This window comes from Apodemus sylvaticus, chromosome 11 (assembly GCF_947179515.1).
Source record: "Apodemus sylvaticus chromosome 11, mApoSyl1.1, whole genome shotgun sequence".
Classification (NCBI taxonomy): domain Eukaryota; kingdom Metazoa; phylum Chordata; class Mammalia; order Rodentia; family Muridae; genus Apodemus; species Apodemus sylvaticus.
This window is the reverse complement of record NC_067482.1, coordinates 59011902-59027243: the sequence shown is the minus strand read 5'-3', so window position 1 is coordinate 59027243 and position 15342 is coordinate 59011902. Positions and strand designations below refer to the sequence as shown.

General features: G+C 43.5%; 1 protein-coding gene across 1 annotated transcript in view; it reads right to left on the bottom strand.

Moving 5' to 3' along the window:
- The window catches only part of Ppargc1a (PPARG coactivator 1 alpha), a 131153-nt gene extending 122823 nt beyond the window's left edge, over nucleotides 1-8330 (bottom strand). The window contains exons 1-2 of the mRNA XM_052199701.1: nucleotides 8126-8330; nucleotides 4383-4394 (exon numbers count right to left, since the gene is read on the bottom strand). Coding sequence (XP_052055661.1) covers nucleotides 4383-4394; nucleotides 8126-8330 — 217 coding nt within the window. The remainder of the gene's footprint in view (nucleotides 1-4382; nucleotides 4395-8125) is intronic.
- Between the last annotated feature and the right edge of the window lie 7012 nt (nucleotides 8331-15342).

Below are 15342 nucleotides of genomic sequence, written 5' to 3'. Positions count from 1 at the left end.
TGTGGGTGAAACACCTTGAAATTTTAAATACTGCTTCTTCCTGGTTCTCCAGATCTCAGCCTGAGCCAGGCGTGGGATTTGGTTTGGCTGCCTTTACACGTGAAGGCTCTGGGGTGCCAGGCAGCCCATCACGTGAGGCCCCCAGGCACACTGAATGCCACCCTGTTTGACATTTCACTGGCAACCTCAGAACAGTCTGAAAAAGCTCCCATCGCACCAGAAGCAGGCAGGTGGGGGAGTGGGGGGTGGGGGGCCCCCAACTAAGCACTCTTCCTAGGAGACTGTTCTAGAATGGATTGGGCACAGCACAGTGAGCAGACAGAAGGGAACTGATGCTTGTCAGGCACACACTCTGAGATTCAGTTAGTGGAGGAGAAGGAACTATTGGGGGTTGTTTTCAAAAGAGGGAGAGGGAGAGAAAGAGAGACATGCAATATGGAAAGGAAAAGAAAATAATTGTAGGGTTGAACATAAAATAAGTCATTAACCTAAATCAAATCTCACTGCTGGTTCCCAAATTATAGTATGGTGCTAAAAATGTCAGGGAGCACAGGGGCCAAGGTTCTTATCATTCATTCATCTTGCATGTGCCTGGTGTTCATAAAACGAGCCTTTTTGCCAGTGGGTGAACAGAGCAAAGAAAGATAACCAGCTAACCAGAGATGGATTTTGACCTTATGGAATTTGCAGTCTGATAGGAGACATGGGACACAGAGAATACACAAGCACTAAAGATCCTTTGGAGTAAGGTACAAATGCTTGGCACGCCGGAATCAGGCCTCTGAAGGACTGGGTGTGTGGCACTCCATCTGAAATTGAGTTCAGCTGGAAAAAAGAATATCACTGGGCTTAGGTATCTACGAGAAGATGGGGAGCCCTCAACATTCGATCACATCGACAAGGGAACATCTCTTAAGCGACTCCACTTTCTTGCCAAAATATGCAGGTCCACACCTATGTGTGGCCTGAATTTCTATAACTATTGAAGGTTCCCCATTCCTTTCCCCAGTAATAGCAGGGAAGTAGTCTACTTTATTTTTTTCCTGTGTCATGTTTTAAAAGGAGCAGTTTTCTAGGTTAATATCCACTTATTAGTGAGTGCATACCATGATTCATCTTTTGAGACTGGGTTACCTCACTTAGTATGATGTTCTCCAGCTCCATCCATTTGCCTAAGAATTTCATGAATTCATTGTTTCTAATGGCTGAATAGTACTCCATTGTGTAGATATACTACATTTTTTGCATCCACTCTTCTGTTGAGGGATACCTACATCAAATGAGGTACAAGAAGAACGGAGGAGTGGCCCCTTGTTCTGGAAAGACTCAGTGAAGCAGTATAGAACAAAATCAGAACGGGAAGGTGGGAAGGGTTGGGTGGGAAAACAGTGGGAGGGAAGGGGACTGATGGGACTTTCGGGGAGTGGGGGTCCAGAAAAGGGGAAATCATTTGAAATGTAAATAAATATATCAATAAATTTTTTTTAAAAAAAGAAATACACATTGAACATAAAAAAAGGAGCAGTTTTATGATTCTGCGAGGGCTTTTTCTTATTGTCATTTCTATAACATTAGAAATCACAAGCTGATTTTCAATGGTCCACTGTAAGTCTCTGGCCCTCTCAGTGGTGAGGTGAAGGTTTTGCCAGCTTTGAGGGGAAATTTGTTTGGTTTCTTTCTGATAGATACAATGGAATGCTTCAGTGAAAACCTCCCAACTCATTTTCCAGCTATGAATGGACAGAAAGCATCCCGTGGCCGAGGAGGGACGAGTATTGGGCCCCACGGGGGCCTGCTGGCTGCTGGGACTTCACCATTACTGAGCCCACTCTGGTCTCCACACACAATTTACTAAGGTTTGTGCTGTCTCATGGCAGGGTGATTTATCACTGACAACTCCTTGCCACTTCAGCTGGGGGCCGCTGCAGTGGGGCAAGGTTCAAGGAAGTTGGCCGAAACTGAAGCAGACATTTTATCAGCTAACTATTGCATTTTCTGGTGCTTGACTTTTTCCCAGGAGCTTTGAGTTTTCATTTCGTCCACCGCCTTTAACTCTGCCGGTGCTGTTCAGGGCCAGGGTATTTCTCGGAAGGCTAGGCGGGGAGACTGAAGGAAGGCATTGGGTCACAGCCTTTTGTGTATACACGCCAGAAGAGGGAACTGAGGCACAAAGATGAATGTGGGATTCATCCACTCAACAGCAATCCTGCCCCAATCTGTGAGGTTCCTAAGCCTTTACTTACTCAATTGCTCGAGCATCTGGCCATTTACTCGTATATTTGACAAATGGGTGCCTAGTAAGGAAAGGATGGCTGGATATTACTGATGAAAGCAAACCAGCCAATAAGCACGGGCGTGCCTCTCCAACCCTGGGGCGGGGATATACTTGGCTGACCAATAGTTTGTGATACAAAAAAAAAAAAAAAAAAAAAAAAAAAAAAAAAAAAGAGCATGAATTAAACGGTTGCCAGAAAAAGAAATCTTATCAAAGCACTGTCAGGATAAAGAAGGGGAAAATAGGAAGAAAGGAAGGAAGTTAGAAATTACCCAGCCAGGGTGCCCTGAACTGTCCTTATTTGGAAAGAGATTCCAAAACGAAATTTTAACTCAATATACTTAAGTGGTAGAGAGCTGTCATTTTTTTTTCTCTTCTCCCAGAGAAAACACCTCTCAAAAAAGTTTATCTTTAAAATCACCGGCCAGCCTCCTCTCCTTTATCAATTCCTACATCCCATACTTTCTTCGTATTTTGATTCTCCTTCCTCTTTGAAAGGACCACAGGGCAGAATACAAAGTTCAGTCAGGCGCATTCTTCCTACCACACACTCGCATCTTTCACTAAAGAGAGGCCCTTTCTTTATCCAGGAAGCCTGAGCAATTCCTTTCTCAGGCTGGCTCAGTCCTGGCCCCTCCTGGGCACAGGTAGAAATGATAGCTAGGCGTGTGGACTCACGGTGCCTGCTGAGGAAGAGAGACTTTCATGGGAGACTGAATGGACCGGCAAACCTATTTTATCACACTACGAAATAGATGAGACACTCCTAAACTTCTCATTCGCACTCCAGGTTGGCAGATACTTGCTCTTGGGAGCTGTCCCAAGCCATTTTCAGGTTCTGGGGTTGGAGGATGGACCGTTGAGTAAACGTTCATAGAGGTGTCCGCTTACCCAAAGCCAAAGTGAAGTCTGTGTCTTTATGTCTTTTCTTGAAAAGGTCTCCAAGTCAGAGGCTCTGGAATACTCTCCCAGAGTATACACAGACTTCTCTGCAGCACCATGCCAAGGCAAGGCCAATGGGGTTCCTCACTGAAGATCCCTCCCTCCCAATACCATCAGTGATGGCAGTGGGGGGTTGGGGCAGGACCACTCTCAGGGGGCAGGGCCACTCTCGCATTGCACATACAGCTTTCATCTAGTACCCCTGCCCTGTTCCCCTCCAAAATCCACACAGCAAAAGGGTGCTCTCTCTCCATTTCTTATCTTTTATAGACGCATGGATGTGTGCCTGGTATGTAAGACCAGAGCATATCAGCTTGAAACAAAGCACATTCTGTTTCTACAGTACAGGCAACCTGAAAGATGGAAAGGCTTAAAACACAAACCTCCAAGTGTCCTCAGAAGAAATATAAAAGTGACATTTTCTCCTACTAAAACACAGAGCGAGAAAAACTAAATATAAAAGCATTTTCTTTTTTAATTAACTTTTCCTCAAAATCCTCTACATATGAGAGTGATCTCTCACTGACCCTATGTCGACTGGAGGAAACAATTATTTTGGTCACTGAAAGAGCTATGTTTACCAAGGAACTGTCATTATCAATCAGTCTAAGTTTGCCTGCACTAAATACAAAAATTGAACAGGAGAATAAATCGGTAAGCGAATAAATTGTCTGCACACCAATCCCCGCAGGCCATGTGTTTATAAGTCAACAGCTTAAAATGAAAACATCTGACAAAGGTAATACACCTGCTAGAAAAGCATAAAACACCAAACCCAATGGTAAAATAGAAAGATTAGAAAACCTTTTAAAGGCGCCATCAAAGCAAACTATTAAATGAATACATCTGCTCAGTGCTAGACTCTGGTTTATAAGTGCCACTCAAAATGAAAGAGATTTAGGACAAACATTTCATAAAAGGATATGAAAGGCCATGAAAAGAACATGTCTGGAGGATGATGAGAGGAAATGGAATGGATTCAGTTAAAAAGAAGAATTGACCTCGAGCTTCGAGCCCAGGACTCGAATGGAAGGGTTTATGGTTCCAGTTTTCACTGGAAGAGGAAGAGAATACAATCGTTTCTCGTGTCCCACTTTATATTTTAGTTTTAGTTTATAGGCAAAGGGGAGTGTGTAATCAGGTTAGTACTAGCTGGATATCTTACCTGCAGTGAAATCTATTAGTTAAAAGAAAGAAAAAAGTCAAATTAAATTGACAGAAAGTAGAAGAATCCTTCAGTCAAGGTTAGGTCCCATAAACCCAGTGCCTAAGTGACCACAGAAGCAGGAGGAAGGTACTGGTGCTCACTGAACTTGCTTGTTCCTCCCCCTGACCTGGCAGAATTTGTTTTTCATTGTGGTCTGTTTAGACCTGTTTAGGTCCTGTTTGTCTTTCCAGCCTCTCTTGTTTGTTAGTGTCTTGCCCCTTAACTGCCAGTGTCCCCTGAAGTGCAGTGCTTTCCCCACTTTGCTGTGCTGATCAATCTTCCTTGAAGACTCGCTGCTCTTCAGGGCTTCCCCTGCATCCGTGCACTGTTAGCTGCAACATCCACAGCTCTACTGAAAACCACCCATCACAGGCTTGGAGCTAGCTGCCTGCTGACCAAACTTCCAACATCCTGAAGATCCAGGGCCATAAAATATACCATCATGGACTTTAATCTCCTCCCCAATACCATCTGCTTCTCCAACCAAGGTGTCTTTATCAGATGAAAAGAAGTAACACTACATCCCATAAAAAAGAATGTCGCTGCTACTAACCCACCCTTCCATTATCACTGCTGCTAAACGAGGTCCCCAAATAGCAACTCTGGCCACACAACACTTTGGCATACATTACTTTCATGCCTCCATATTGACCTAAAGACCTCCTGACCCTGATCATGAGGCCTTATTTGAGCTGGCCTATTTTTTTTTCAGTAAGAACCTCCTCCACTCTATGCTTCCAGCTTTCTGAAGAGGGCCCAACACCTAGATCTCTCTTCCTGGCTTTTGCTCAAACATGGAAATCCTTTCTGGGCCATCTCTCCTTATCTATGTATCACTCTTCTTCCTAGAGGAATCACCCAGACAAATTTCTTTCTGCAAACCTCATTCACTCCTGGAGGCTAAGATCCCTCATGCCTCAGAGCTCTTTGGGTAAATCCACTACTGCCCCAGCATGTTAGAGCTGTTGATTGGTCCATACCTCTGTCTCCCCATACCCAGACTCATCAACAGCAGAATTTCTCTCTGTTAATCATTTGAACACCTTCAATGCACATAATAGACAGTGATTCAGTCCATACTATGTCTCACAATACACATTCCACATACATCTTGTACATAGGTATTTTAAAGTCTATGATATGTCCGAAAAGTAAAAATCCTCCTATGAACATGCTTAAAAAGAAAAGGCTCATGGCTCCTTTGTCTCTTCTTTCTGCTTTGTTTTGTTTTGCAGTAATGGAAGAGGGTAATTGGATCTGTTTCACCTTTTCTTGAAACCAATCTAATTTGAGCTTGAATTTAACCCAACGTTCTAATAATACACATATTCGGTCCTCTCTGAGCCTGTCATGTTGAAACTCTGTCCTCATTGTTTTATGTCTGAATTAATTTATTGTCACATCAGCCTCTGCTAGAGTGAAGTTTGGGCATTACTACCCCCACCCCTCATCAATACAAACGAAAACATTGAGAATAGCATATGCAAGGTCACATAAACCAGAAGATATGGAATCTTAACCTAACACAAGTCTTTCAATTGTACCCCACTTCTCTCAACTGAAAATCACATTCTCAAGCTTTACTTCCAACTCATGGAACAGACTTCCATTCTCTCTACTAAAACATTCTTAAGAATAACCAGCAGTATGGAAACAGACAACCAATCAAAATGTGCCTAGCGACTATGTGATGACAACAATGAATCCTTTAGTTCTTGGACATTGAAGCAGCCAAAGGTGTTCCAAGATTCAGTGGCACTATGACATTGTGAGCAGACTCAGAAAGCCTCCCAAGCAGCTATTTACCATCTAGTGTTGGGTATTTTGATAAGTGGTTCTGCAATGATGATGAACAGTAACCCCAATCTGATTTATCTTGTTTACGATATGTGGATTATTGTTCTTTGATAATATTGAATAGAATTTCCTTAGAAATTATTATTATTATTATTCCTAAACATATGACTTAAGACAACACACAAATTGGATTAAGTGTTGTGTCAAAGAGGGGAATGCACAGAGTACTAGTGCATAAAATGATACTAAGGTATGGTGCCCACAGCATGAGACCATGTGCTGTGCACGGTAAGAAGAAGGCTTGAATAAATTCTTCAAGATGAAAACATGTAATCCTCCGCTTGTGCTCACACCATGGGGCATGAACACTGAACTACCATCTAAGGATATAGGCTATGTCAACCACATGTCTTTGTGAGAGAACTTCATGGGCAAGTTTGGAGCCAGAACTGAATTTCCTGGGACAACAGGGATGAAACTCAGCCTGCTGACTCAAAACTCTCCTAGACTCCCATGCAGCACCTGCTGGAAATGATGGTGTCTTACCATGGCTGCACGCGAACACAGCTAGATGCCAGCAACAGGCTCAGTACTGGGTAGACAGGGAAGACGGCACTCAGTGTGTGGAAGGACCAACGCTTAGAATGGCTTTGATGTCAATGACAACAGGTTGAGACAACCCCAAGACTGAATCCTCCCAGAAATGACATTTCAATCAAGGATTCACATTTTGCTGCCTTCTTCTATGGAGCATTTTCCTAAAGATAATAACAATAATGGGAATAATGAGAAGGCTAACACCTGACACCTTTTACTGAGCATTCATTTGCCCTAGACTAAGTCTTTACAAGGCTCTTCTCATTAAATCTTTTTAATAGCCCTGTGAGGAAGGTATTAGTATTGTTCCACTTTATAGCAGAGTGTTAAAGAGGCCCTAAGCTCATCAAAGAAACATTCTTCCCATGGCTTCTGTGGAACGGTTTTCACAAGTTTACCAGCCTCACTGTCTGTCATTCTGGCGTACTTTATTTGTATGTTAGCACCCTGCACAGCTTCCAAGGATAACATCAGAATTTTCATCCAGACACCCTGCTTTATTTACTTTTATGGCACCAAACCAGATTTGAAGTTTCTTTTTTACTCAGACTCAAAGACCATTTATATTGTTGCACCTGGCTTCAAACACAGCAAAATCCTTCTCTGCCCTGGGAGTGACTGCGAATACCTTTTTTTTTTTTTTTTTTTTTTTTTTGATGGCACAGTCCTTGCGGGACTTCGTATCATTGTGCGTTCCCAGACACACTCAGGGCAACATATAAATAATAAATAACAGCAGTTCCTGTGTTTCTTTTGCACCACCCAAGACGTCAATCATATGGTGGGGTGTAACGCCCTCTCAGTGCTGACATTTAGGTACAAGGCTGAAGGGCTATTTCTTTAGCTAGGACTGCCATTCAGTTCTCTGGTATCATAAAGATCAACCTTAACCACAACAAAGGCACAACATTTTTTCAGTACAAGGCAGAAGAAAAGAAAGATTTTGAAACATGAACAACTCTCAGCACCGATTTTAAAAAACAAAAGTTAAAAAAACATATACCACACAGGCTATTGAACAAAATAGTGTCCCAAAGCCCACCTCAATGGGGAACCAATGGGATTCTTCAGGACTCAAGGAACTTTACTGATTCTCTTTTCCTTTCTTCCCTAACCAGGCTCTTAAGGGGCCAAATTCCTGAGGGATGGTAATCTGGGAAGCAATGAGTTAATGTAAACTGTACAGTTCAGTCAGCGATGTCTTCAATAATTGTCACATGGACCCTATAATCTGTCTCATGCTGTCAGCACTGGGTTAGTCATAATAATATCACATAAGAACTGTTCAAAGTGACACACTAACCAACATGAGAGCCGCATGACTCGCTGGCACGGCTGCTGCCCTTCAGCTGAACTTTGGCTTAGAACGTAAGGCTCCCAGAGGCAGCCAGCACATGCCAGCCACCGCGTGGAGCGTTCCGTGGCATTTTCCGTTGCTACGGGCTCTGTTGCTCCACAGTCCCAGGGAAGGGCGACTGAGGCTGAGTTATGGGGAGTCACCTGCACCTCCATACCTCTGAAGCTAGCAAAGAGGGACTTGCAGCTGTGGTGGCTGCCACCTCTGGAGTGCTGGAACTCTGTGTCCCCTCCACACTTGAGTAGTTTTGCAAATGTGTGTGTAGTATGCTATGCCAAGTGCCACAGCAGGGAAACTCGGACCCCCAAAGGGAGTTTGTGTTGGAAGAGGTAGGGAAAGAATGTGACTCTTGGCTAAGAGGACACAAGCCAAGGGCAGGAAAGGGGGGTTGGTGAGGGAGGAAAGCGGCCACTCTGGGTGGAAGGTTACTCCACACTGGCTTTGGTATAATGGATTTCTGTATCCCTCGCCGCCCCCGCACCCTGCTACCACCACGTGTTTGTTCCTTTTTAACCTACAACATGTTTTAGATTTTTTTTTTATTTGCAGACTCACATATTTTTAAGGAGAATCAAAAGAAGTAAAGACTAGCAGAAAGAGAGGAAGGAAGGAAGGTGAGCCGTTCAACTTACTCACTGGTTCATTCACAAAGCAGAGAGCAGAGAGGAAGTGCAGGGATGTCATCTGACATTGGATTTGAGAACATTTATTGGCTGTGTGCCGCTGGCGTCCTTACCTAACGTCTTTTTCTAAGCTTTATCCTCTGCAGTAAAATAGAAAAAATAATACTTAATTTACAAGGCTGTTAAGAAGATAAAAAGAGGTGATGCGTGCTAAGTGCCAGCAAGTAATCGGTGTGAGGATGCTGAGGGACAATGACGTTCCTTGCTGTCAGATATACCCAGGGACAACGTCTGGCTGCACCACTCACTGGCATGTGACCTCACCTTGCAGAGCTCCAGCGTCATAGCATGAAATGGAGAAAACAAGGCACAACTGTCAGAGTTCGTCAGAGAAGTCACTGCGATCAAAGTCCCAGTGTGGTAGATTTAGAGAAAACAATGACCAGTTATAATAGCACGGACAGAAGGTAAAGAAAGAAAAGGAAGGCGATCTAGTCATGCTATCAACAAATGGAAATCTCAAACAGCACAAAGCTGTGCAGAATATATAAATAAGAGCTCGAGGCAGTGATCAATAGATCAAAAGATTTCCAAGGAAATCTAAGTACAGGAGAGCAGAACGGCACAGGATATCTCCACAGGGACCAAGGTCAGATCATTTGATGGGAATTTCCCTGCGTACTCTCCCTCCTACAAGGGCTGATTCCACTCCTCTTGCCTTAAGAGCAAGAAGCCCAGAGACAGGCAACAAGCAGCGTTCATAGCATCATAAAGTCAAAAAGCAGCAGAAAGAGGAATAAACTCAGGGCCTAGTTTGCTAATACAATCTTTCAGGAAAGATGATTCTATAAAGAAGAAAAACCACAACATATATGTATATAGTGATAAAAACAGCAGCTACAGACAAAAAAAAAAAATGAAGGGCAGAAAATTTCTGTTTGCAGTGCAGGGATGGAGAAAGAGAAACTAGTTAATTTTTAAAAGGAAGAATAGTTTGACAAAATGATTTTTTAATGGGAAATAAATATTGTATTCATTGGCAGAACAGTTGCCAGAGATAAGTCAGGGATATCATGGGAAACTTTTAAGAGAGCGGGATTCCAGTGGCAAAGGGTAATACAGAGGTTTTCTTGATAGCATGTTCCACTGAGGCTGAGGTGCTGTGTGATCTCCCGTTTCCCTGACAGAAGCCAGAGCAAGTGGCTCTGAAGAGAATGTCATCAGTAACACGGAGGCCCAGGGGTTGGAATGTCACCAGTACCCGGGGCCTCGGGGGTTGGAGTCTCTCTGGAGCTCTGGGCTGCTAGCATGATTCATAAGCTTAAGGGCGAGACACTTGTATTGGTCAGGCTGGCAGACCCATCCCCAAGCAGTGCCTCCAGAGGCATAAAAACGAGGAAACCCCAAAGAGAAAGCAAGACTCTGAGGGATGGAGTGGAGCCGATGCCCAGATTCCCTTCTCAATTATTCTGGTGCCAAAATGTCTGAAAGCTGTGTGCACATTTTGTCAAGTGGGGACCATTCTCTTCCTAATCGACAACAGAATGCTAGGAAAGGAAGGAATGGCAGACCCGGATGGTGGCTGCAGAGATGTCCCGAAAGTTCCCCGACTCTGTCTCTTTCACCCCATTTTAAAAAGGGGGGATTTGAGGAGACTGACAGGACATGCATGTCTCATATGCTTAAGTTATGGACAGTATTCTGTTTTATTGAGCTTTCTGGGCTGTCTAGGGATTCCTCTTCCCACTGTTTGGTGTGTCCGGTCCTTTCTTCCATGCCGCAGGCCAGGTCAGAACTCATGGAGTTGGGACTAGAGAAACTAATGTGAAAATGAAGGAGAGAATGCAAAGAATCACGATTTAACATTATAGATGCTAGCCTAGCACCCCTGCGTGCTGTGAGGTGCTAGAGAGAAGTGTTTCGGGGAGCTTATGGTCATCGGAGTGCATGAGTCTTACCTCTTCCTTGCACTGCATGCATTAAACATCTCTGACCACTAAATAGTAATCATAACAGCTTACTTTCCGTGAAGCCTTTCAGCTTAGAGGGCACCGCCACATATAGTAGCCGTTCCTGTGCCCTGGGGGATCAGCACAGCCAACCACTCATACGCTGAGAACAAGCACCACAAGTCTCTAGCTAGGTGACTCTGAAGCCCACAGTAACAGTTTCATGTGAGAAAGAAGTAATGTGCTTTATGTAGAGTGTCTCTTGATGCCAAAGAGGATTTGGAAGAAAGGTAGGAACATTGATGGGTGACAAGAGGAAGGCTGGATGCTACCTTGTCTTGGCATAAGGATTTGAAAATACTAATGGCAATCAGAGAAAGGCTAGGGACATCCTTGGATCTGTGTGTCTGCGGTAGACACACACGGGCCTCACAAAGCCAGGAGCTAGCCTGTGCATGCTGTGCTGTACAGGATCAGTGGTGACACTGTACAGTAGTAGCTGAGAGTGCACTGACCATCGACGGGTAACCTGTCACTTCCTTTTCCCCCTTCAGCTTTATGCTTGAAAAGAACCCAACAAAGAAGTGTTTGGGAGAGGGCTCAGTTGGTAAAGCACGAGGACTGGGGTCTGGCCCCTCAGCATCTGCTTGAAAGGTCAGACATGGCAGCTCCCCCATAAGCCCACTGCTAGAAAGGCAGAAAGAGGAAAATCCCTGGGGCTCGCTGGTCAGCAAGGATGGATAGCTGACTAGACTTGGTAAGGGAATGCCTACAAACACAAGTGGAAAGCAATGGATGAAGTCATCTAACATAGACCTCTGACCTCACACACACATACACACACACACACACACACACACGCATACACACCACGCACACACGCACGCACGCATGCACACGCACATGCACATAATTATAAATGAAAACTCCATGGATCTATCCTATAACTTTGGCTGTAATCTGATGATGAGAGACTTTATGAAGGAGACTTTGACTTCCTGTTAGCAGTGGTCCAAGATTCTGCTGACCAATCCGAATAGTAAGAGACAGAAGTAGACGTGTTACTTCACTGGAGAGGTTGGTTATACTGGTTAGATTTATTACACACACCAATGGGACAGCATATCCTGGCTAGATCCCATGATCCAAGTAGAATAGCTATCAGGAATTTCAATGGAAGAAACTGAAACACTTAGGCAAAGTGGGTTGCCTAAGACTCGAACTCTAGGAAGTGGATGAGCAGGCTCTTTCAATTGGAGATGATTCCAGGTCAGCAAGAAACAGCTACAACTGCGTTTCCTCCTTTGGAGTGAGGCGGGAGATTTCACGAGACCTGGCAGAATGGTCTCTGCATGTGAGCGGCAGTGTTTCACAAAGGTTCCCTGTGTTTTCCACTCCCCTCCATGTACTTGGGTAGAGACCAAGCTCGAGGCTCTGCTCACATGCTTGTGGTTTGGCTCCCAGCTGGGGATCACATTCTCTGCTCCACAGGCTAAGCCAAGGATCCTGCTTGCAAAATACTACTGGTGTCCTGGTGCCACCTCCTGAAAAAGCTGCCTACAATACCCGCGTGCATGGCAGGTGGGGTTGGCCAGACTGAGCCCTGGCAACCAGGACATCCAGCAAGAAAAGATTACATCTACTCTTTCCCCTACTAAGTTTCATAAGTCATCGGCTTGATCGTTGCATAATACAGTATGCATTCAGGAAAAGCTTTCTGACACAAGTTAATGGAATTAAAGAGGCACAAGGTACAAGAGCATATGCAATATAGTAATCTGGACCGTTTCGTTTCTGCTGACGATCTTAGCAGAGAAGGAGCAAGCTGACATGTACTTCAGATCATAGGTCCCCTTCCTAGACCGATCATCACAATGCCACATTAGCAGCTACCAGTGTCTAGATCAGGGCCATTTTCCACACTACTCCAGCAGCTGCTCTGATGGGTTACAGAATAAATAGTGTCTCTCCTGAGATGGGCAATGTGGCTTTCTGGATAAGACAGCCTTCACCTGGGTGTCGGGACGGTATACATGCGGCAGTTCTCCTGAACACGAGGGTTAAATCATAGGCGGCATCAGTGTCTCTGCCATACATGCAATGGAAGCACTGAACAACAAGAGTGTGTGCTGTTTGTGTATAGCACTTCTGACAAACCAGAGAATAAGAATTCAAACTCAGCCACGCCTAGTGGCTCACCCCTTTAGCCCCAGCACTTAGGAGGCAGAGACAGGAAGATCTTTGAGTTCGAGGCCAACCTAGTTTATGCAATGAGTTCCAGAACAACCAGAGTTACACACATACACACACACACACACACACACACACACAAACACACACAGACAGACACACACACACACACACACACACACACACAAACCCTATCTCAAAATCAAATTTAAAAAGAATTCAAATTTACAACTGCCTGATTTCAAACCTCATGTTCTTAACTATTTTGCTTCTTTAACTGATATCTTAGGGTAAAAGAAAAGCAGAATTTCAAAAGATAAATTCAAAGCAGATATGTACCTGTATATCAGCCCTATATATAAGCAGTCCTTTCATTCTATTTTTGGAGAAATACAATAAAGCAAATAGTCATTATGTTCTCTTCTTAACATGTAAAATTTCTCTTTTTTTATTATTTATTTATTTATTTATTTATTTGGTGTTTTCAAGACAGGGTTTCCCTATATAGCTCTGGCTTTCCTGGAACTCACTCTGTAGACCAGGCTGGCCTCGAACTCAAAAATTCACCTGCCTCTGCCTCCCAGAGTACTGGGATTACAGGCATGCCACCACCACCCGGCACATGTAAGATTTCTTAACACACCTGTTATAGGAATATGAAGTATTGACTATTGCATATCAACTCATGCCCATGTCTAGAAAGAACTTTAATGAATTTTATTTAATTTTAAATAAGATGATACCATCACAAAAACTTTAGATACAGCTGATCCACCAACATGATTCTATGATATAGCAAAAGTTATGCACTGAGTAGTTTCTATGTGCTAGGCACTATGTGCTAAGCCGTTTGTTGCCTAATCCCTAAACATCCTTATATTTGTGTCCACCTTATCCGTGAAGGATCTATTTCAAGAACCTAGCAGATATGTGAAATACAAATAATCTCAAACATCCTATACAAGCACTATGATTCCAGCCAACCCGATAACTAAGATAAGTGCATAGAAGGCAGGTGGTGTATTCAGTATGGATACAGTGGATAAGGGATGGGATACCATGCCTCAGGTTGAAGAAATGAGTTGGCATTTATGTTCTCTGAATCATACAACATTTAAAAGCTATAAATTATTTATACCTAGAATTTTCCATTTAAAATTTCAGATAATATTTGACTGCATAGGAAGTGAAACAGTAAATAAGGGGGAAGTACGGGAAAGAAGACAGGGTTATTGACAGTGCTTTATGTAGATAGGGTAAGAAATTGGTCCAAAACCATAGCTATTAGGGGGCAGAGCCGGAACATGAGCCAGACAGTGTAGCTCATGGTCTACTCTTCTGGCTCACAGTTCTAAAGTGGGACATTAAAATAAAATGATGTAGCCAAAGCAGGCAAGACAGTGTGAAAATTTAACTAAGAAGCAGGTTTATTATCAAAACCGGAAAAGAACGCCAACTCATTGTTAGGAATGGACTTCTAACAATCTCTGAAAATTAGGAAGATCATCTGTACAAAGAAACCAGGATGGATGCCATGACAGTAACAAGCCGATGTGACAGTAACAATCCAATGTGACAGTAACAATCCAAGGTGACCGTAACAAGCCATGAACATCAATGAGCATTTAACTGTGTAACTTTCCCAACCATATCTTCTTTTTAAATTGGGGCAGAAAGTTCCATCACTTCTGCCCAAATCAAAACTTGTCCCAAAGCAAATTCTTGGGAGAAGCAAGAATGAGTGAAATCAAGAGACAGGGAGAGAGAAAGGAGAGAGAGAGAGAGAGAGAGAGAGAGAGAGAGAGAGAGAGAGAGAGAGAGAGAGAGAGAGAGAATGCAAGTGAGTGTGTGGGAGGCTGTGAGTGAGAGTATAAGACACGAGACACTATAAGGTGATTTAAAAACCCCCATGGTCCCCACATAACTTCAGCTTCTCCTGATTTATTTTATCTTCTCTGTCTCTGCGGTACTTTTACAAGTGAAATCCATGTTTCATTTATTTAATGTTTTCTCCCACTAACATAAGACACTGATTAATCTTCAAAATACTCCCATGCGGCATGTGCTGCTTCGAAGGGCTACTGCCCAGTCTCTGTCAGGAAATTGGGGCAGAAAGTTCCATCACTTCTGCCCAAAGCAAAACTTGGCCCTAGGCCAAAGGTAGAAGTGTGGATCAGACCCAAGAGTTCCCATTCCCAACCCAGAAATTCCGTCTTCTCCTTATTAGGAAAAAAAAAAAAAGATACAGACATTACTGACCTCCTTTAACGATTTGTCATTGTTAAAATGCATAACATCTCTGCCCATCCTTACCAGGCATCCTCCTCCTAGAAAGGTCGGAAGGTACTGTTGATTTGTCAACCTATGAACACAGTTCCACTATTGGGCTATTATTTTCACACATC